At 44.3% G+C, this 23,260-nt stretch overlaps 1 protein-coding gene and 2 long non-coding RNA genes across 3 annotated transcripts; 2 read left to right on the forward strand and 1 right to left on the reverse strand.

Annotated features, from left to right (window-relative positions):
* The first annotated feature begins 477 nt into the window (after positions 1-477).
* On the forward strand, positions 478-7,285 carry LOC134424565 (uncharacterized). The gene is made up of 4 exons (XR_010029454.1): positions 478-797; positions 2,728-2,877; positions 5,150-5,265; positions 7,146-7,285. It is a non-coding gene; the product is annotated as an uncharacterized LOC134424565 (long non-coding RNA).
* A 3,391-nt stretch (positions 7,286-10,676) lies between these two features.
* Positions 10,677-18,410, reverse strand: NMUR2 (neuromedin U receptor 2). Its single transcript, XM_063168371.1, has 4 exons — positions 17,691-18,410; positions 12,705-12,789; positions 11,857-11,982; positions 10,677-10,936 (listed from the first exon to the last, which is right to left on the reverse strand). The coding sequence occupies exons 1-4, from the start codon at positions 18,408-18,410 to the stop codon at positions 10,677-10,679; spliced, it is 1,191 nt and encodes a 396-aa protein (XP_063024441.1).
* On the forward strand, positions 16,576-22,771 carry LOC134424567 (uncharacterized). The gene is made up of 4 exons (XR_010029455.1): positions 16,576-16,716; positions 17,372-17,463; positions 20,407-20,446; positions 22,666-22,771. It is a non-coding gene; the product is annotated as an uncharacterized LOC134424567 (long non-coding RNA).
* Positions 22,772-23,260: the final 489 nt, after the last annotated feature.

Genomic DNA, 23,260 nt, shown 5'->3' on the forward strand with positions numbered 1-23,260 from the left:
AGAAACCTGAAAGGAATGAAAACATGCGGCTTGTGAGAGGAAGGAAGAGCTCTAGTGGTGAATACTGCAGACAGAATGGCAAAGGCTTGTGCTCTGTTCCTCCTAAGGCTGTTTCAGCTCTACATGCAAGGAAAGAATGTGAATCTCCCCTGGCCTGAGCTGTTGGTGTGGAATTTGCCACTGTGGATCACCCTGACAGCAGGGCACCCCAATCCTGACACACTTTCCAGAGAGGTGGCAGCACTGCAAGGACACCTGATGGGCTCTGCCAAAGTTAATGATCTTATTTCCCTTCTCCTTACCATTGCCTGCCTGGGTTCTGACTGTCCCTGACTCTCTCTGGCTGTCCCTGACTGTCCCTGCCTATCTCTGCCTGTCTCTGCCTGTCTCTGCCTGTCTCTGCCTGTCCCTGACTGTCTCTGACTGTTTCTGTCTGTCCCTGTCTGTCCCTGTCCGTCCCTGGCTGTTTCTGTCTGTCTCTGTCACCCAGGGGCTCCCAAGGTCCTGGCTGCTTAGGGACACATGTTCCCAGCAGTGATTCCAGTGCCATGGCTGGAGTGAGTTTTCTTTCCTAATTATGGGGAGCCACTATCACTGAGTTATTGCAGTCACCCAAGCCTGTCTCCTTTTTTCTGTCTGCTGCAGTCCCTCTTCAGAGCTGCCTGGGTTCAGGGAGAGTTTTGTTGTTCCTTGAGGCAGGAGGTGAGTGTGGGACAGAGGGATGGATGCTGCTTTTCACTCCCTGGAAAGATGTGGCTGCCCAAGGCCAGGCAGGCGGGAATGCTGATGGCAATAAGGTAAGAGAGCAGGAGGTAACTGGACCCTGGGATTCTCTGGTTATTTAGAATGCATAATTGCAGTTTGTTTAACACCAAAGGATACCTGATCATTCACAGGAAAGAAGCCAGTGGTGGGGATCAATATTTCTATTGCTCTGCTGGAAAAATAGAAGGAAAGGAATGGCTCTTTAATGATTACAGCAGAGCAAAAGAAGTCTGTGCTAAAGGCTGTTTGTGGCAGGGGCCAGCAGAGGGTTTGTGCAGTGCTGGCTCTCATTTCAGACTTGAGATTCAGTGAATGACTGTGGGTGATGGACCCTGCACTCCAGATGAGGCTTGGCTGGAGACAGGGCAGAGAACAGCTCTGCTATCCTTCTAGGTCTAGAGAGAAAAATTAACTCACCCTGAAGGTAAAATAAAGAACAGTAACTTGGGTATATCTCAGCTGAGCATTTCAGCCTCCATTTTCTACTCAGACCATACTGATGAATATTTTTTCTGCAGGCATAAGAGTTACCAAGAGCTGACTTCACTTGGCACAGCCAGAGCTGGGTTTGCACTGGCACCTGTGGGATGCTGTAGCAGAAGCACAATCTGTTTTACCCAAATGTTTAGCTGAAAGTTTTTGTTTCCAATTAAATATTTGTTGAGCCCTTCTTGGAGGGTCTTGCAGAAGGAGTAGGAGGAAGTGACTCTCCAAATGGGATTCTGTGTAGGAATTTTTTTTTATAGGCACTGACAAGGAATATGGCTCAGAATTAGCTATATCTGAGCTTGTACTTGTTTTTGTCATGAATCAATATCCTGATTTCTCATCCAGAGCTTGCAACTTGTATTTAATTATTCTGCCATGCCCTGTGAAACAAAAGACTGAGAATTGTCCCAAAACGAGAGTATTTTCTAAGTCGGTTTGGATGAGGTGGCCAAGCCTGGCTCACATCTGTGTCTGCACTGTTTGCACTGTCCTGAGCAGCAGCCTGGGCTGACTGTACACATGTGAATCTTGTGCTGAGCATATCCAGACCACTGAGTAGTTTTGAGGAAAAAAAGAAATGAAGGATCTCTACACCATAAATCAACACAGGGGGAGCTGGGAAAGGTTTTCCCTTGGGGTGTCCACAAATGCAGGCTCGGTTCCCAAGGCAATCAGGGCACCCCGGTGCTCAGTCCCACAGGTTTGCCTGGCACAAGACTGACCTCCAGTGGCACTGACTTGTGTGGTTGGGCTGTGAGTCTGGGGAAGATGTGTGCAAAAGCTCTTTAGAGGCCACTCGTTCAGTTTTCAGGGCAGATATTTGCTCCTTGCCTTCTTCAGACCTTTCCAGTATAAGCACAGATGTTGGGGACAGTCCCCCACTGAGCTGGTAAATGTGAGCAGGTTCATCTGAGGTGGGAAATTCTGAAAATGTTCTCATGAAATAGGAAGGAAATATCCTACTTATGGCTTCTCTCCCTGCATGCCAAAGTGGTGAGAAAGAAAAGGGAAAAAGAGAAAGGGAAGAAGCTGAAACTTTTGGGGCAGAGTGAATTTCACTGTGCAAATGAAATTCTGCTGCCTGTGTTTGAGTTACTTAATCCCAGGATAGTGCATGATAATGCTCTACCTCTGCAGGATGAGGGGGAAACTCATCCCAATTTAGCCTGTGGTTCAGTTCCCAGGGTGGCAAGCTGCTGGGAGGAGGTGCTCACCTGAATGAGGAGGAACCACCTGCACCATCACTCAGGCTTTCCTTCCTTTCCGGAAACCAACCACACATCCTCTTCTAATGGTGGAATTACAGTTCTCTCATTCCTCTAAAATTGACACAGAGCCTTCCATTTTCTATTGCTGGTGGGAGTTTGGTTCCCCCTATGTCTTTGTAGAGGGTTTCCTTGTGATTCATGTGTCCTCCACACAGTTCTGTTGGTGGCTCTCTCTGACAACACTTTCCTCACTGTGTGCATACAGATCTCTCCTCATCCTTAGTGCAGCACCTTGGTGCACTTTCTGCCAGTGAGGAGTCACTTGGTGGATTTAGGAAGAGGTGTCCTGGCTGGCTGATAGCTCCAACAGAAGGAAGAAGATGTTTCCTGTGCCAGTGGAGAACTTCTGTGAATGGTGAGACACAGCAATGCAGCAATGCTTATTAATCTGTGAGAAGGTGAGGAAGCCACCAGCTGCTAGAGAGAGGTCCTGGTGCTGATTTCCACATGGAACTTGGCATCACAGGGTAAGGACAGTATAAGGTATGAGGGGCTGCCCTGGATCTAGTTCAGTTGTTGCATCTTTATCTATGAGGGGAGAGCTGCCATTGATGTGTGACTTTTGGGCACCCAGGGCTGCATTGACCAAGAGAGATCATTGACATTCCACCTGTGTAGGTAATCAAAGGTCATCCTGGACTAAGTACATCTGGTATTCAGACTCAGAAAAGCTCAGATTTAGCTCAGATTTGTACTCAGGACAGATTCCAATCACAGACTTTGAGCTGAGGCACTTGTCCCCTCTCAGAATCTGGAAAGGGGAGGTGGAAAGGTCACAGTGCCCTTGGCACTGAGCAAGAGAAGCATTCCCCTGGGGATTTATGCTGATGCCTGTTGTGGGGCTCAGGGCTTGGAGTGAACCTGGACAGGCTGCAGAATGGAGAGATGAAATGCCTCACTGAAAAGGAACAGCAGGAGCTGGGAGAGGTCTCTGGAGGGAGCAGGGCAGCACAGCTGAGCTGCCTTTCCCAAAGCCTGCTTAGCATAGGCCAAGGCCCTCATTTACTATTGACTGCAGGGATGTTTTACAAGTGCCCCTTCTGGTTCAGAGAGATATGAAATCTGTCTGTAATTAAGTTAATTTGGAGTTGAACATGGGCAAAGATAATGAGGTGGAAGTAACAAAAGAAGAAAGATGGGAAGGTGTTGCTAAGGAACAGGTCTTTTGCATTAAATCCTCTCCCTTCCCCAGTGAAATAAAACCATTTTTAGGATCTTTATGGCTGAGTGATGGGGTAGACAGAGCACAGGCATGGAAATGACTGCTAGATCAAGAGTTCAGAATAATAAAGGAGAGAAGAGGAGGGGAGTGACTTGGAGAATTGAGAAAGGCAGGAAGGGTCACAGCTGTGGCCAGCACAGTTCAGTGCCAGAGCTTTGGGCTCAGCAGAGTGGTGTCCTGTGCCTGACTCACCCCTTGTTTGAGGGAACCCCCCAATTCCCTGAGCCTCCACTGCAAGTGCTCTGAGATATGGACACAAGGACTGGCCACCACCACTTATCAAGATCAAGGTCTTGCTTATCAAAGATCAGAAACAGCCCTGCCCAAAGCACAAGGCTTTGAACTTCTCCAGTGCTTGACCCTGCTGAGAATTCCCACTGGAGTCAAGCATCAGTGTGAAGGCTTAAGATTGCTTCTCCTTGGCTTTTAGAAATATAATATGTTCAAGCCAGAAGGAGAATGGAAGAGAGGTCCGCAGAAAGGACCAGAATATTTAACAGCCAGCAAAGCATAAGCAAATAGACAAGTCATTATCAATGAGTTTGTTTGAATTTGACAGAGCTTTCCTGCAAACATGGGGGAGGCAAGGGGGACAAAGAATTCCCCACCAGTGTGAGCTGTAATAAAGGACCTGCTGTTTTCTGATTCTCACTCTCTGTGAAAATTGAAAAGGTTAGCCAGGTAATTGAAATCGGGACTGGAATACAAATAACGGTGTGAGAACCCTACAGCTGGCAAAGAAAGTTGCAGGGAAAAGATTCAGTCCTCAGTGGAATTTCTTAGCAGCAAAAAGACTGGATGGATGGGGGGAAAGAGATGATTTTCAATATACCTGCTCCTCCTGGGAGGGAAGACAGGGAATGAAATGAGACCTGAAGGAACTGGGCTGAGATGAGCACTTATATGAGTGTTCCTTGCTGTTAATGCAAGAGACACACAAAAACTGGGCTGTGCTGAGGCTGAATCATGTCTGGCAGTCCTTGCTGCCTCTTGGAGGAGTGCAGTGGGTTTGCTGGGATTTGCTAGGCTGCCATGTGGGCCCCAGCTTTGGGACCATTCAGTGTTACAAGCACAGAGAGGCAGCTCCACATGACTCAGCCCCTCGTCTTGGGACTGGGATCCATAACCAAAGCAGATTTATCTGGGCCAGTGTCAACTGCTGTTCGTCTTTGTTACATGCAGGAGCACAAACTGGTTTGCATCATTTTAAGCTAAGAGCTTGCTGTGTCTCAGTTCCAGTGCTGCTGAAATGGAAATTTATGCCTGCTCTGTTTCTGTGGTTTGTTTTTCTGTGGGAGCAGGTAACCTGAGCTGGGAGGAAACTGTGCTGCAGGGCTTAGGGGAAGCTGAGTTTTGTGGTGCTAACCAGGCTTGTTCACACTCAAAAACCCCCTTTTTCCTGCAGGATTTCCCTAACACCAAGCCAGCTAACAAACCCCAGGCTGTACATGGCTAAATAAACGTGGTTAAAGATACCTCCAGGTTCCTGCATTAATGCTTTGTTTCCTTCCTCACAGTTTGGTGAGTTTTTCTGTTTCCCAAAACTCTGACTCTTTTAAACTATGACTCTTGTACTTTTTTGCTGCAGTTGCTCTGTGCTGCCCAACCCACCTGCACTGCAGTCAACAGCAGCACGAAAAAACTTCTTTTTGGAGACTTTCCATTGAGCCCAGGCAGCTGTTTGGCTCTGGCAGGACAGATCTCTTCCCTGCCCTTGTCATCGCCAAAGAAGTAAAGGAAAGAAAACTGCAAGGTTGCAAACAAATGCTGCAAATTGTACAGTGCTACTAGAGCTTTGCTGGAATTTCTCTGCCTTTGGAGGCAGCAGCCCCAGAGCAATGAAGAAAGGGGCAGGTGAGCCCCTGAGGGTGCTCTCCTCCCTCTGTTTAGTGGTGATTTAGCTGTGAGCCATTTGCTTTGCTCATTTGGAGCACGATTTTCCTACTGAGTCATTTCTGAGGGAGTCTCTCGGGTTCTGGAGAAATGAAACAAATTGGAAGGGTCTGATAAACACACCTGCTCTGCAACAAAGAGCTCACAGCCCTCCAAGGTGACTTGTGCCTGGCTGCGTTTTTCAGCTGCAAAAGTTATGCATAAAAACTACCTGTAAAGCACCTAAAGTAGATGACTGAAGTAGGTCAGATAAATTGGTTTTAGCACAGCTTTTTTTTCCCACTCATTTGACTAAAAAAAGGAATACAGTTTTCCTCTGATGGAGATCATGTTGTACACATCTGAGTCAAAGGGTTTTCTGGAAGACCCACATCTAGCCAAAAAACCAAACAAATCCTGTTCCTCTGGGAAGGATCTGCTGTATTTCATAAAATAGTGTAAGCTGGGATTGCAAGAAAAAAATATTTGGGATTTTAAAATTAGAACATCAGTCTTTTATTCATGAATTAGCCATCCTAGTGGGAAGAAAATTATTCCAACAGCTCCCATACACCTAAAATTAATCCTTCTTTAAAAATTAAGTGGAGTTAGGGTAATTTGCCTTTAAAACATCAGCTACAGCTTTTCAGGGTTTCAAAAAGTCTATATTGTAAAATAAAGTCTTCTTCTACTGGGAGCAAATGAGCTTAGATGTGTCTGGGTATGACCAAGGCAGGCTATTGATTACCCAGAATGTAAATGGAAAGAAATGTTGAGGAAAATCAACAACCCTTGACTCTCCTGGAGAGGTTCTTACATTATGGTCCATTTTGTACGAGGCAAATTTCTTTTTCAGAGTCAGGGAATCATGCACAAGATGTTCCTTGTCTTTTGGTGCATGGTGACCTGCCCTAACAACCTCAGAAGTGTGTTTTTCCCAGGAGAGGAAACCTGCAGGGCCCCGATTGGGCAATTTTCTGCAGTTTCTTTGGGAACTCTTTTAACCCCCAGCTCACTCTGAAGGACATTTGCCATCATTGCATTGACTTGGACCAAAGTCTAAACTCAAAATTTAATCCTTGCAACAACTTGTTTAATTTCTTGTTCATTCTGCTTTCATTATCATAATTCTCCTTACATTAATATCCATTTGATATGGAAATGCCTCAGCTCAGCAATTTGCTGGTTTGTAGAAGAAGAAACCTCAGCGGGGAAAATATTAGCAAGTGTCATAATGAAAGCAGAGAAAATGAGACAAATGTGGGAAAACAGAGAGGGAAAGCAGGCCTGGCTGTTCCACAGGCTGGGAAGGAGAAATTTCTGCTTTGGGACCCTCTCCTGGCTGTGACAAGAGAGTTTTGTGCTGCCCAGTTTGTAACCTCCTCCCCTGTAGGAGCAGTTGTGCCAATTCTTGGATGCCACAAGGCCCATGCGAATTTGTGCTGGTTTTATATTTGTTACATACATATTGAAATATATATATATATACTGAAATATATTTTGTTTTGTTTTGTTTTGTTTTTTTTAAGGACTGTGACTTGGAATGAGCTCTTGGTGTCCTGCGCTTGGTGCTGGCTGAACATTTGGGGAATGTCCATCTTCTGCTGCTCACATGGAATCAGAGGGAGAAACAAGAAGGATTTCTGGAGCATGGACCAGGCTTAGGTAGACAGAGTTTAGTATATTTATTTTCATGTTACAGATACAGATAATCATCTCTGCAGCTGGAATGTACATTGAGTTTTACTGATAAGCTGTGGTTTAAAACTTCAAAACACAATGATGTTCAAAAACTTTTCATATAAACTGAACAGAATCATCTTTTGCTGTTCAGGGTGGTTTTTCCAACTGAACCTGGTGTTAGATCTGAGCATCACTCACTGGCAACAGCCACAATTCTTCTCCCCTTTGAGTCTTCCTTGTAGCACATTTCAGACTCTCCACGTTTTGTTCACAGTGCTGGAGCACTGCCCTGTTCTCCACACTTTCTGCTCACACATTTGCACATTTCCCAGAGGGAAACAGAAGCAGAGAAATAAATCAATAGACAGTTTCTGTCTCCAAAGTCACGCTTGATTTCAAATAAATACAGTTTTATCACACCAGACCACTCTGGGGGAAGGAGAGTTGTTCTCCATTTTGTGCAACAGGAGTTTTTCTCAGCCAGTTGCCAACATTTTTCAGCAGTTGGCTATGAAAGCTCCTTAATGTATAAATAAAGGAACAGCATCAGCTTTCATGACATCTCTATCCATCTTCCTGGTTTTTCATCTTTGGATTCAGCTTTCAAAATGCAGGAGGTAAATATCAGAGCAGAGTGATAAATAACTCCAGCACTGACCTTTTGGGGAGAAAAGCCTCCAGTGGGCATTGAGGGACAAAGTGAATCAAATGTTTTCTAGAGATGCTCCCTCAGGAGTGAGGGGTACCAAGCTGTGCAATCACAGGGAACTCAACTTGAAGTCTCCAGTTATTCTGCATTTTTTTCACTGCATTTATTTTATTTTCAGCAGAACTCAGAGGAGTTTTGACATGTCTCTCCCAATAACACTTTCACAGAAGGTTTGGTTTGGTGCAAGACTAAATGTTTTCAGCTTTGATTTTGATATCTGGCCAAAAAAGCTCAGTTGTTTTTGCTTTTTGCATATCACTGCTTTTGGCTGACAACAAACTAAATGTGATAAATCAAATGTGATAAAAACTGATTTTAGGACAAGAAAATAAGTTCATTCTGAACCAGGTGATTTCATGATGATTTGCTTCTCACTACTTCACTTTGAAAATTATTCCATCCATGCACTTTCATCCCACCTCTGGTTCTCCTTCCCCACAAGACCCTTTTGAATTTCCTTGGGACAAAACCACGGCCGCTTTGCTTAAGGTCACAGGAAATCTTCACCCCACAATATTTCTCTACAGGTTTCTGTGCTCATCTGCAAGTCAAGGGATGCATTTCTCAACCCCGGGCTCTGCAGCTGAAGGTTGGGATTGTCCCATGCGGACAGGAGAGGAGAGAGGGCATCCCTCGAGGGTCTCTCACTCATGGATGGCTCTCTCTGCACCAGCACAAGGTGCTGTCTCACCCTAAGTGCATAAAAGGCATTGAAAGAGCCACAAAAGCTGGAAGAGGAATGGCTGGATATGTGACTGTGTCTCCTGACCCCTTTGGCAGGTGTCTAGGGCAGATTTCACACAGCTGGGACAGGGAGGAAAGCCCCCAGGGCTCTGTGAGGGTTCTGCCCAAGGGAGGAACAAGGAGAGGGAGGAAATCCAGCACAGGCACTGCCCAGGTGGGATCACAGAGCTGGGAGCAATGCACAGGCAGGAGAACAGGGACCTGGGCAGCCAGGCACCACTGCCATGGGCTGCCCAGAGGGAAAACACACTGTAATCTCTGGCAGAGGGAAAAATAAAGCAAAATTTCTGCTTAGACATGTCGCTGGTAAAATGCAAGTGTCCACTTGGGGGTGGCAAAGCATTTCAGCTGTGTCTTGAGGGAGCAGGAATGGCCTTTTCTCTGCAGGGCTTGTGTGCGGCTCTTCCCCTCTCCAAGGCTTGTTTCTCAAAAATGCAGGTCGTAAAAAGAGTCTGAAAATATTCCCCTTATGCTTCACGAAAAGGGGATTCTTCTCCAGCTGCCATGAGTCTCCCACCTTGGAGTCCCACAGTGAGAATCAAACAGGAAACTTTGGGGCAAACAAGGAAAGAGACAAAGTGGTAATCAGGAGTACAATCCCTTCCTCCTTGGTAGGAAATGTCATCTGGATCCCCTGTGACCAGACTGGAAAATGTCTTTATGCACACAGTGTATCGTCCTTCAGGAGCTGATGCTGTTATTTGCTGTGATAAGTCTGTGTTCCCTGGCTGTGGAAGTGACTGCCAGTCCCTGGTGACACTCCTGGGATGATTCTCTGTGGCAGTGCCAGCCTGAGCCCAGCCTGGGGACAAACCCAGCCCTGTGTCAGGAGGCACACGGGAGGCATTTCCCTGAAACACAATGAACAGGCTTTGAAACGTGTGACATAGGGGTTTACAAAATCTCTATCACATAATGAACCCTCCCTTGGCAAAGTTCTAAATGTTCCTGTCCCTGCAGTCAGGAATTTGTCACTCAGATATGGGTGTACTGCCTTCAGGATCTGTTTGCACCACGGGGATGCAGGAAAGTTTTTCAGACCTTGTATTGTGCTTTGTGGCAAAATCTGAATTTAGCAGATGCAATATCACTGCAAAACTCCCCTTTTTATTGCCCTTATATGTAAAGTTTGTCCCAATTCCCTCTGTGGTGGGTTCTGTCCAGGCTCCTTCCTGGTGATTGCTGATCCACGTGGATCTCTGATTTCTGCAATCCAACTGGTGTGGGAACAGTGAAGTCTGCTGAAGCACAAGCACAGGGCTTCACTGGTGGAGACAGCAGAGAAATATCTGAAAGAATATCTGAAAGAAGCTCAGAAAGCAAAAGTTTGCTTTACATTTATTTTACAGTTGTGGTCTTCCTGGTTTTTCTGGCCCAGAAACAGCTGTTGCTGGTAGCTGGTGTTGATCAGCCCAGCTCTGAGCTGCTCTCATTCTTGCCTGTTTGCTGATGTTGGCAGCAGAGGTTTGCAACAGCCATACCTCAAAATGTTGTGGCAGAGGGAAGTGGGACTGGCTTACCTAAAGCTGGAAGTGGGGAGAGAAGGTTTATGCAGAAAATTGTCCTGTTTCAGAATAAGTAAAACCTGATGTTTTGGTAGCTGCACAAGAAGCCATTTGGTAAGACTGGCTAAACTGATTCTCTCTCCTGTGCTGGCAGTGCTGGGAGTGTCTCTCACTTTCACAGCAGCTCTTTGCTGGCACAGCCTGCAGTGAGCAAACTCCCATTTCCAGCCCTCCCATTAGCCTGGGGGCAGCACAGTGCTTCCCTAACACATCCTAAATACAGCCTCCTCCTTGCTTCATTCAGCGGGACACCTCCTGAGCAATTCTTGCTGAAATCACTCTTTTAGGAAGTTTTCTTCTGCTTTAGTTTCTCAATTTTCTTAACCTTTTCTCTCTCACCTGGATCACAGCACAGGAAGTCACAGGCCAGTGGAGAGCTGAGAGCTGCTGACAGATGTCCTGTGAGTGCCAGGGAGGCTCGTGTTTTCTGCAGAGTCCATGAGATTGTGATCCTCAACCACAAACGTGCTCTTCTGGGATGAAATCTTGCAGGGGGGATGTTTGGGGGCACAGTGCTTGCAGCAAGGAGCAATCACACTGAGGAAAGCCATCCTGAAGCGCTGGGACAGCAGGTTGTAAATGATGGGGTTGGTGGCAGAGCTCAGGTAGAAGAAAACACCTGGGAGAACAAGGGTGGGGGGGGGAAGACAGAAACATTTATTTGTGTGTGAAATGATCTCAGAAGAGGAAAATCTCTTTATTGCCTGTACAGCTCCACTAAGCTTGGATGCAAGGGTGGAGACAGCAGCAGTGGAGCTCTGCTGCCTTCCTGGCCCAGGCAAGGTATGTCTCACCAAGATTAGCTCAGCTTTCACTGTGGTGAAAGCAAAGTGGGGGAGATTGTGCATTGGAGCTGTTCAGGAACCAGCTCTCTCCTGAGCTGCCCTGATCTGCCTCCAGCACTGCCCTCATCCCCACAGCAGCATTTGCACAGCTGGTGCCCCATCAAAGCTGTCAGAGGATAACTTCCAACCAGGGGAAGCTAATTTCCTACAGCTCACCAGGACAATGGCTTAAGATTGGATTTGTCTGAGCTGCCTAATGGCCACATTCACAGTTTTCCCATAGCAGACTGAAAATAAAATTCCTCTTTGAAAAGCCCTTCATTTTATGGTTGGCAGGGCCACAAACATTTGGTTTCATCACCCAGTGCTGAGCAGTATGTAAGGCTCTTGCATTTGGTAAGATTTCCTATTTGCTCCTGTATACTTCTTAAAAGCAGCTGAATGACAGCAGCCTTTACTTCTGATCATTCCCAAGAGAAAGCAGCTAGTAATGATGCATGATATCCTTTTTTTTTTTTTTTTTTTTTTTTTTTTGGTGAATTTGGCAACATGTCCAGAACTTGAAAGCTGCAGAAACCTGCCTGCAGTTTTTAATCAGGCACAGTTCTCATCACTGCCCACCAAACCTCAAGAAGGTTTTCCACACAAGTCTCACGTCCCCTACAAAATAAATGACTATGCATTCCAAGTAAAACCACTCAAAAATACCTTTTTTTCCCCCAGTCCCTGTGCAAGTGGAAGAAGAAAGCTTTACCTGACACCACGTGGATTAAGTTGAAGGTATTGGCCAAGGGCTCAGTCCATTCCACCACAAAGCTGAAGAAAAGTCTGTCTATGTGGAATGGAGCCCAGCAGATGGCAAAAACTATCACAAGGACAACTGGTGTGGAGAAAGGGGAGAAGGAAAACAGGTCAGAAATGGGAGGACATGGTTCACCAGCCTGCACAGGGCAGAGAGATCATAAAGCTGGATGGGAGACTTCATATATAAATTATATTCACAGTTTCAAAACTTTTGTCATCCTTTCTGTCTTACCATTACCTACTAAGAGAACAATCTTTCCATTAATTTCTGTATTGGATGATCCAATGCACACAGGGTGGCTTTCAAACACAGCAGATAACAGCCAGGCAATGTTGGGGTATATATGGAGGCCAAACCCATTCCAGGCTCAGAAAACCAGGCTGGCTCCAAAGTAGAGTTTGGTGTGATGCCAAACAGATGTACATTCTTAAAAATGTACAAGATAGACTATTTGCACTCTGAAAAAAGGGGATCCTCCCTGGAGGGCCGCAAGAACTGGTTTAGAGTGAAGGATGCTGGAGAATTGCCATACAAGAATCTGCCATGAAGGTTTCCTCCCCTCATCTTGTGCTGGGAAGGAAAATTTGCTTTCTGAGCAATTTATTTCCTACTCTTTTGGTAGTTACCCCGGATGCTTCACTCCTACAAGTCCAGAGACAACAGAAAAAACCTTTTTGTTTAATATGACAGCTACCCATCTCATGACTCTTGTATCCAATGGACTTGCTCAATACCCTGCAGGGTCTGGTCACGCTCCTGCTCATGGTAAATAAAGCACAGAAGGACTCACTACTTACACAGCATCTTGGTGACTGATCTCCTGGATGGCCTCTGAACATTCACAGCCATTTCCTCCACTTCCAAAGATTCATCTCCTCTCAACTGGCAAAGAAGGGAAACCAAAGGACAGCTTAGGCATGAGAACACATCCACACCAGACATAGACTGTTTGATATTTTGATAGTTGTGGTTTGAGAAAGCAAAATTTGGGGCCACTCGGGACCCACTGAAAAAAAAAATCTGCATTTAAATTTCAGTTTTTGTCTAGAAAAACATGGAAGCTTTGGGTTCAAAACAATCTGCAGATTACAGCAAATTTGTATTTCAATTCCCCACTTACCTTTTCTCAATGAGTCAATATTTTGCTCACAGTTTATGTTCCATTTCAACAGTGGCATTAGGCATTATTTTCTCTTCCAGCAAAATATAGTTTGTTTATTTTCCTAAAAGTGTTCCCCACAATTAAGCACAAACCAATGATCCAAAAAATACCCAGAGAGGCCTGAGTACAACACAGCTGTAATCATTGGAAAAAATCCTGTGGAATTCAAGGGAATTTGTTTCATGTCGTGAGTGTTGGGAGTAGTTGATATTCAACCCATCTAATGAACAAACCCCAGAAATTCTGCCTTGCAGATGGGCAGGGTGCATGATACACACAGATTTAGCCACACGCTGCTCAGGCACACAAGGAGAGGTTTTTCTTCAGCAGTTTTTCCTGGACTTCAAAAAAAAAAAAAGGGCAATATATATAAAAATATAAATAATAGGAATAATATTTAAATAAATATAATAGAAATAACAAATGCATATATAAATATATAAATAAATATAACATAGATAATATATAAAGAACAATAATCTGATCATCCCTGGAATCCATCCCCAGTATGTTTATGATGAGAAGACTGGTGCTGTGATGAAAAGGTCAGGTTTACATAAACAGGGCAACTGGTTTGAATAACAAAGAAATCATATCTGGCAATATCAAATCATATTTGGTCCTAGCTTCCTGCAGTGGGAACTCCTGATTAGCCAACAGCTTTGTCTGTTTTCAAGTAGAGAAACTGGAACCAAAACTTAATTATACATGAGACAATATCAGGAATGTTGGAAAAGATAGAAATATTTTTTTTTACAAATCTCTGGATTTGTGAAAGCCTTGTGAAGACATGCTAGCTGTGCTGTTTGCTTTTGCCTTTATACTGTGGCTTTGCTTTATGATTAATAATACTTTTCTGTAAGGATGATGAAATGAGCCCTTCTGTCAATGTTCTCTTTATTCTATTTATAAAAGGAAAAAGCATATACATGGAATTATAGTCAAGTGCAGTGCAATTCAGCCTCTCATATTTTACATTATTCCCCTTGTAACTTTCAGTCATAGCCACAGTTGCTTAAGGAAAAGACTCAGCTGATTTGTAACACATCCAATGATGAATGATCAGATTTATTAAAACCCATGGATTCCCTTCAGTGGTTTCAGTCTCAACAGTAATCTACTCCAGGCATATTCCAAAGCCTCAGAGAGTACAGTGTGCTGATGCTGTAATAAACCAGAGACACATGTATCTTTATTTTTCCCCTTCCTCCTGTCATTTTGATGATGCTGTGAGGCTCCTCTTCACCTCAAGTGATGAAGGTGTAACAGGTAAGAACAACTCAGCAGCTGCAGTTTAATGAAACAATGAAACATTGCAAACAGGGAGGGAAAAAACAATAAATAAATTAGTCCAAGGCAAAGGTTGTAACTTGAGTTAATGGTTTGAGAGGAGAAGAACCCCAGACAAGGTATTTTACATCACTGTGGTATATGAGGCTGTGTAGGTTTGAGATGAATACTACTCTTCCACTGAAGAGAATGAAAAGTGACTGGAGCAAGAAGCTGAAAATTGGATTTCTCTCCCCCCGATCTTTATTAGCTACAGCATTTCACCCCAGAAATCAAAAGGCGGAGTGAAATTAAGGTCTCACCTATCCCCAGACAAATATAGTGAGGCCGATCTGCAAAATGACTGTTTTCTGTAATCTGCAAAAGAAGAACTGTTTTCTGTACACTCCTTGGCCTGTCTGACACTAGTGGTGATCAAAGTTTCTCTCCAGCTGATGGAAAAAATTATATTTAAACCCCATAAGGCTTCTGCTAAAGATTTTTTCAGAGGTTTGGCTGAAGCAGTTGCTGCTGAGCTGCAGCCTTGGTGTGCCCTCAGCTCACCCCATGGCAAAGGAGAGCCAGCCACTGGGACAAGGACTGCTGAACACATCCATGGAAAGGGGACAGCTGTGGAAGAGCTGTGCTGGGCTCTGCAGAAATTAGCCAAAATCCACAGACGATTCTGGGTGTTTAACAGCTGGGCGTTTAGGGGGAGAAATAGATTTTGAGGATAAAAGCTGGACGAGGTGTGCATTGGCAAGAATAAGTTGTCTTGCTTTGAAGACAGCTAAAGTTTTCACTATATCCTTATTATTATTATTATGACTACTACTGCTACTACTACTGCTGCTACTGCTGCTGCTGCTGCTACTACTACTACTAGTATATTTTGAGAGGATGAGACACTAAGAGAAAAGTTGGAATCTTGGGAGAAGAATCATCCAGCCTACTCTGTCAGAAGCCCTTGTTAAACACAGTATGACTTTTAGCCAAGCAGTGATCAGCACCTACACTTGTGTCCTTTTAGGAGTCAGTTTGAAAGAAATGTGCAGGGACCTTGCCCTGAATCCTGCTGCAGTGCAGACTTCTGCCCAAACACTCCCATCCCATCTCACTCAGTGCCCCAGGGATGAACTTGCCCAATGTTCTCATCTCATCCCTCTGCTCTCCCTCCTCAGCTCTCTGGCTGTGGCCTGCAACCAGTATCTCAACAGCTGAACTGGGTTTGAAGAGCCTGGATGATTTAGGGATTTATCCTAAAGGTGTCTGTGATAGGAACCCAATGACAGAGGCAGCAGGAAGCTTCCCCAATCAGGCCTAATGAGTCTACAGTGTAATGAGCAGTGTCCTCTTTTTTATTCTGATGTTTGACTGATCAATTGACCATAACATTGCATTATCAAACCACCAAGCCTTAAAATTGTACCCACATAGATAACGAGGTAATCAACCATTTCCCAGTGAAAAAGGCAAATGCATTTTTACATTTTTGAAGGGATTAAATGATAAATTAGCTCAGGTACCCTATGACCCATGTTTGCTGCCTTCTCACAGCTGCTTGGCAGGTGCCCTGTCCCCATCTCCATTGCATCCTGAGACTGTCCAGCACTGGCAGAGCTTGAGGGAGAAAATGGTGAAGAAATGCCCTTTCTACAAAGCCTGAATATGAAAAGGTCACGTCTCTGTTTGCTGAATTTGAGCTGTTGTACAACATTTGGATCAACCCTGAGCTTTTTCACTACATTCTGTGAGTGATGCATGGCACTCAGAGACTGCAGGGTGCTGCTGAAGCCTCATGAATTTCCTTATCTGTGAGTAGATAAAAAGTATCTCCTCTTGGAAAATTATCTTTATTCATCATTCTTCTATCACTTCTGCTGAAGAAATGAAATCATCTTGCCCAGTGCAGCTTGGAGATAATGCAGATCTAGCCGGGATGGATCCTGTTAAAATTTGGAAGTCTGAGCTGGATATACAGAAAAGCAGAGGCGCAAACAGTGAACATGACTGTCTTTAGGAAAGACAGCTTGAACAAATGTGTGAATTTGCAGAAGTCCTGGGGGATGAGCCCTCATCTGGTACTGAGCTTCTCTTCTGGGATGGGTTATAGGAATATCTGCTGCTGCAAATAGAAGTTATTGCAACCTTCAAGTCTTCCTTCTATAAATTCAGGGATCTCTCTTTTTCTCTTTGTAACAACTCTATTTTCATCACTTTTTATTCCCTTCAGGTCTAATTTTGCAAAATATTAATTGATGCAATGTAAAGGACCGTTCAAGAGCCTCCAGAGATTTGGATAGTTTAACCCATTCACTGCCTCGAGGATCTGCTCGTTGCTGTGGATTTCTGGCAGATAATCTGTGTTTTTTCACTGGGTAAGTAAAAATTGCTTCTGTATAATTTCAGGTCAGTAAATATCAGCCAGCACAACAAAATTATGTATACACCAGCAGAGATTTGGTTGAGTTTACTGCATGTTATTTAATAAGTTCATTTGCTTCCTTTTCTTGCTATGGGATCAGATCTTTGTAAACTTTAAGTTACATTCAGTGTGATAAACTGGGATTTGTATTGTATAAATGTCTGTAACTTATGAGAAGAAAGTGGTCATCAAGTCACTGTGACTAGCAGTGCATCTCAGTCTTGTGCTAGGTAGTTTTATAACACTGTGATCCTGATTGTTTTGTCCACACATTTACATGATGGATACTTGTCAAAAGTAGTCCAAATTTTTCAAGAGAGAATGAATATAAGCTCTAAGGTAGCCTGGTGAAACAAGGCTGTAGTTATATGAAGAAATGATTGCTGAATTTTCTAGCTGCAGCAATAAGGTAAGATTTCAGTTTATGAGCTTTGTGAATTTTAACAAGTGAATATTGCCACCAGCTCCAGGGAAAGAAAAGAAGAAAGTAATGCAATGGAAATTCTACAGTCACAAGGAAGGGGAAAATAAACAGTACACAAGATTCAATCACCAGCCATCTTCTTTTTATTCTTTTCACATTTTCCTTTTGGTCCATTTCTCTCTAGTCCCTACTGCAAAGGTGTAAATCTCTGAGAGGCTGGAATCAATCTACAGACTTGGATGTTTCATTAACACTCAGATGTGAGCACCAGTGATGGTAAGTTTTCATAAGAAGATTGGGGTAAATTATCTATCTTAATAGCTAATAGCTATCATAATTTCAGAACAGGCTTGCACCAGAGAAGAAGTTGGATCTACTAACTTGGGGGGGAGAACGCGGGCAACAAAAAAAGGTGCAAAAATCTCACTCAGAAGCCACACATAGCCACAAACACACAAGAATGAGCCAAGCCGACACTGAGCACAGCTCGGAGCAGGACTTACTCTTAGCCCCATCAGATAGTACAGCACACTTATCACCCCCATGGGCAGCACGTAGAAGAGCAGAGAGGTGACCTGCACGATGCAGTTGTAGATCCACAGGGGCACCACCACGGTGCAGGTGGCGGAGCCGGGCACCAGGGTGCCGTTGGGGAAGCGCTGCAGGGCGATGCCGTGGGTGCCCGTGTTGGGCAGGGCGCAGAGCACCGAGAGCAGCCACAGGCCCAGGATGGTGGCGCGGGCGCGGCGGCGCGTGGCGGCCAGCTTGGCGCGCAGCGGGTGCAGCACGGCCACGTAGCGCTCCACGCTCAGCGCCGTCACGCTCAGGATGGAGGCCAGGCACACGGTCTCCAGCAGGGCCGTCTTCAGGTAGCAGCCCACGGGCCCCAGCAGGAAGGGGTAGTTGCTCCACATCTCGTACACTTCCAAGGGCATTCCCAAGAGCAGCACCAGCAGGTCCGAGACCGCCAGGCTGAACAGGTAGTAGTTGGTCGGGGTCTTCATGTTGCGGTGCTTGAGGATGACGAGGCAAACCAAGAAGTTGCCCACCACCCCGACGATGAAGATCACCGAGTACACCAAAGCCATGGGCAGGAACAGGTGGCTCCGTCTGGGCCCGCACAGGAAGGTTAAATAATCCTCAGTGCTGTTTAAGTACCCCCTGAGGCGTTCTTCATGTAGAACAAGGTGGTTTAACCAGGAGAAATTACTGACCCAGGCCATCGCTGGATCTGCTGAAATGCCTCACAGCTGAGGTTTGCTGTCCTTTCTGTTTCTCTGTGCAAGTTTGCTCACTTTTGGCAGAGACAGCAGGAGGGGGGTAGCTGCCTTGCCACCCCTGGCAGCACAGAGCCACCGAGGATGTGAATGAGTGTGTTTGCCTGGCTCTGGGTAAGGTTTTGCTGCTCAACAGCTGTTCCCCTGCCAGAGCCCCTCAGCCAGAAAGCCCCTCCTTTGCCACATATTCATTGGCTCGCTAAGTGCGTTAGATTATAGTGTACGGAAAGAGGTTCCAGCCACTTGCATCAGCTCCCGGGGCTGATGCACACACAGAGTCACAAAAGTGGGAATTAAGGGAGCTGCGAGTCTGAAATGCGGGATACAAAACCAGATCCAGGTTATTTGTTTATGGCAGAGGGTGGGGAAGCAGACCAGAAACACCCCCAAAACTCAGTCCAAAAAGCTTTTACAAAATTATAATGATGCTGCATCCTAGTTATGAGCCACAAGCAAAATACAGCAAAACAAAAGATTCTGGCATGATTTTGTTGTTCAAATCTCTGCTGATTTTTATTTTCTGTTGTCTGTGGCAGCAAGTACTTGGAGACAGAGTTTGATCAGTAGAAAGCCAAATGGTTTCTGTAGCCATTTCTGTGGAATTATAAAGCTTCAGCCTTTTTTTAACCACTACAATTGTTTTTCTCCTGAGATCTGACTAAAGATTTTAATTGCAATTCTTATTGACATGAAAATATTTTCTCACTTCCCAAGTATGCTGGAATTTGATCCTATATTCTTAGAGAGCCTTGTTTTGGGAATATTTCTGTACAGCATATTATTCCGTATTTATTGCCTATGGGGCATAAACTTCTATAAAATCTTATTTCTTCATGAATGACAAGCATCCTGCAAACACACTTTCTGAGCCAAAAAATAAGTGTCTCCTGCAAGCACCACAGCTTTACCAAAATAGATCATTTAGCTCTGTATGAATGCTTGATTCCTTCCTGAATTTCTGTAAAAGAAAAAAGGTCCCAAGTCTGTAGATACAATTTTCTAAAATTCAGAAAACATTCAGCTGTTTGCAATTGAAGAGGTGCAAGGTCCGAGGGCTAATTTATGGGATTTTTGTCAGCTTGGTTGTGTGATTTCTCTGCCCAGAGCCTCTCATTAGCTCTCACTTCTGAGTACATGCCCAGTCCCCTCCTTGAAGCCATGTAAACCTTTTACATCCCTGACATCCTTTGGCAAGGAGCTCCTTGAATCTGCTATTTGTATGTGTATCTCTTTTCTCTGCTTGACCCTTTAGCTTAACCTCTCAAGGAAAAAAAATGATTGTTCCAATAAGCTCAGACTGCCTCCAAAATAGCAGCAGTGCGTGAGGGACCAAGGGTTGGTGCCTTTGAGGCACATTCAAAATGTGGAGCCTGGGAATCACTGAGCAATCATTTAAAATGTGAAAGACACGGAAGGTACCACAACAACCATACTAAAAGGCAGAAGCAAGTCTCTTGTGATGACTTTCAGACCTGCTGAAATTATCCCACACGTAAACTGCATCAGAAGGACCCAACTCATTTATTTCCAGCATTGCACAGAGGTATTTCATTCAGCAGATCGAAAAGTTTTACTGGATTATTGAATAGCAAATGTGCCCTTTTGACCCATTGCTCCTTTCATTAAGGATTCATTTTATGGCTATTCCCTGCATTTTAACAATGTTAAATTTGATCTTGATCTGCTGCTGATGTAAGAGCAGAGGAATCATTAGTTGGGTTCCTGGCTGACACCAGGGTTAACTCTTTCAGAGCACAGCAGAAGACAAGTATTTGAAAATTTGTGCAGGACTAAACATTTTCTGTATCTCTGCTTCACTTACAATTTTTTTTGTTTTGTTTTATTTATGCCTTTTGTTTTGTTTTGTTTTGTTTTGTTTTGTTTTTCCCACATAATTTCTTAATACTTAGTTTCTTTCCATTTCTCCTTCTTCTTCCCCCAGTAAATTCCATCATTCCACTCCACACTGCAGCATATCTGAGGTGAGTAAATCCTTCTGAAGTAGCTACCAAATTGGCTTCATGTTTCTTCTTGCACGTTAACCTCTGTAAAGAAACTGAAGTGAAAGATTGAGTCTGTTCAGCTTGAACCCAGTCTTACAGAAAAGGAAACCAGAGAGGTTTGAGTCATTTATTAAAAAGCCAGAAGGGCAGCAGCACCCACTGTGATCTCTATGAGAGGAAAGCAATGGGCTGTGCAAACTCATCAGGTCAGCTCAAAGTGTGGATGTGCCAGACCCACCTGAGCCTGCTTCCACTTGCTTTCAATCCTTTCTGATCCTGCTGAGCTCGGATGCTGAAAGCCTGTAAGAATAGAAGCAGAAGAAAACTAGATAACCAATGGACCAATGTTGCTATGACCACGACTGTGTTGCAGATGGAGAGGACAAAGAGAGTGGAAAATATATTTCAGTTTATTTCTCAAAGCTTTATTTGTGTTCTATATCACATCTGTCTCAATAAAGATAGAAGAATGTATCCAACCAAAGACTTGCTCTGGCTCTATATGAATGGAAATATTTTATTTTTACAACTGAGACAGAAAATAAAAACAGATTTTTCCTTATGGAAGTGATATTAAAGCATTTGGTATTTTTCTTTATAAAGCAAACCTCATTGGTACTTGCTTTTATGCACTGGAAGGAAGAGGGTGTGCTGCATGCTGGCCTTGGGATTGTGCAGCTTTTATACAATAGCAATGTAATGAATGTAATGTAATATTTCCATTAATGTAGTGTAATATTGGCAACATTAACCCAGACAAGTGTTTTTGGCAGTGTGCAGGAGTCACAGGAGGCACTGGCCATGTCCTCATGCTGGTGATGTCTCTTGTACCACATTTACACTGTGGAATGTTTCCTTTTGCCAGTGGATTCCACTACGAACAGCAAAGTGCACACTTAAGGAGGACTGAATTCAAACACTCCATGTTTGTCAAAGCCCCTGTAAGGGCACCATTAACTACTTCATATGAGTACCTGGTGAGTAATTGGGAAATGAGAAAATTTGGCACATTAATCAAAAGAGGCAGAGGACAGTGGAAGTTATCCAAGGTATAGAAAATGGATAAATGCTCCACTGGTTCCACTGAGAGAGGGGTGAGGGGTGTACATTGAGCTATGAGCCATTTTGATGGATTCTTCTTAACATTGGTTTATCTCAGAATGGAGACTTGCATTCAAGCAAAACAAGTTGGTTTTGGATATTTTTACCTATGTGGTGAGACAAGGAGGTTTCATCATCATATCCTCTGGTTGTGGATCTGGAAGTAACAGAACTGTGAGAACTGACTGGTGTGCCACACAGATCAATTCAGTGCAATCCTGCACTGACATGTCCACTTGGCACCCAGGACTGGAACTGGCGTCTCTCAGCAGAGCTGCAGGGCATTTTGCTCAGAGTTTCCAGGGAAATGCTGCCCTTCTTACTGTGCACACACCCTCAGGATGTCATCCTGCTTCACTGGAAGGGCTTGGAGAGGTGCTGGGTTTGCCAGAATTCTGAGAAGGTCCAATATTTTTTATCTTCAGCAGGTGAAGCTTGGCTTTTTTGTCATTTCTAATTTCCTTTTGCAGATTCTGTTGTTTCAGTGGTTTCTCCCCTGCAGTTTGAGGATACTGAAGGCAGGGGCAAAAGCCTTTAGAGGTTCTGTGTAAGGGAGCTCTCTCCAGCCTGTCTGAGCCTGAGTTCCCTGCTCCTTTCATGGAGCTTTCCTGAGCTGCCCTTGGGCCACACAAAGTTCTGAGTTGCAGATTCAAACTCCCTGTTTTAATCCTTGGACGACTTGGCAGAACTTGGCTTCTGTCCCAGAGGAATGTAAAGAAGAGGATGCAAATAAGAGGGTGCACAGCTGGAAAGCAGAAATATTAGGTTATACTACACTGAAGATATTAATACAATTACCTAAAAAAATACAGTCTCATTCCCCTTACAAATTCCTGAGCTATAATTATAGCTCATGGATTTGACTTTTTTTCTCTGAAAGGCCTGTTTGAAATGTTCCCTACAGTAGCTGGAATGTAAATCCTTGTTTTCCCAAGTACCTTCAGTATAAAATTCAACATGCCACCAACCACATTGGTACATTCTGTGCATTTTCCCTTCCTCAAGGCTGGAGGATGCACCATAACAAAAGCTGGATCTGCAGTAGCCTTTCCGTGCCTCATTGTAAGTAATTTTGCAATTACTTTGGCTCTTCACAGAGAGCTTTTCCATGGCTGTGCATGACATCTGAAGTCCCCAGGATATCAATCAACACACATAAGAAGTGGATTTCATGACTACAGTATAAAATACCAACAAGGGCACTTCTTTGCCTGGAGCAGCTGGCATCCTACACAGGCAGTGCAGACACAAGCCACTTCAGAGGTGGAACATATTTTGACTAACTTTAGTCATTAAAACCAGCAAATGAGTCTTCACAGATTTTTCAGGCTCCTGCTTTAGTCAATAATGGAAAGAGGAACCTCCAGCAGGGCTTTCTCCTAAGCCACAGCACAAGGTGAGACACGTGACATGGAATAGTTTAATTTTTCTCACTGTCTGCAGAGGGGAAATGGGTAATAACTTTAACAGCAGGCTTATTAAACAGAGATGAATTTATACCTCAGTTTTGTACAATCTTTTCCATCCCCTTCCCATCAGGCTTTAGAGGGAGATTTCATTTTTGAGGAGATGTTTAGGACAGCTGAAAACAGGGCCAGAGAGGCAGCCAGCAGGTCCAGGGTGAGGACAGAGAGTGCTAAAATCACTCCCTGCTCCTCTCTTGCCCAGTGGGGTGGTCCCTATTGGCGCATT

The sequence above is a fragment of the Melospiza melodia genome, chromosome 14 (genome assembly GCF_035770615.1).
Source record: "Melospiza melodia melodia isolate bMelMel2 chromosome 14, bMelMel2.pri, whole genome shotgun sequence".
Lineage (NCBI taxonomy): Eukaryota > Metazoa > Chordata > Aves > Passeriformes > Passerellidae > Melospiza > Melospiza melodia.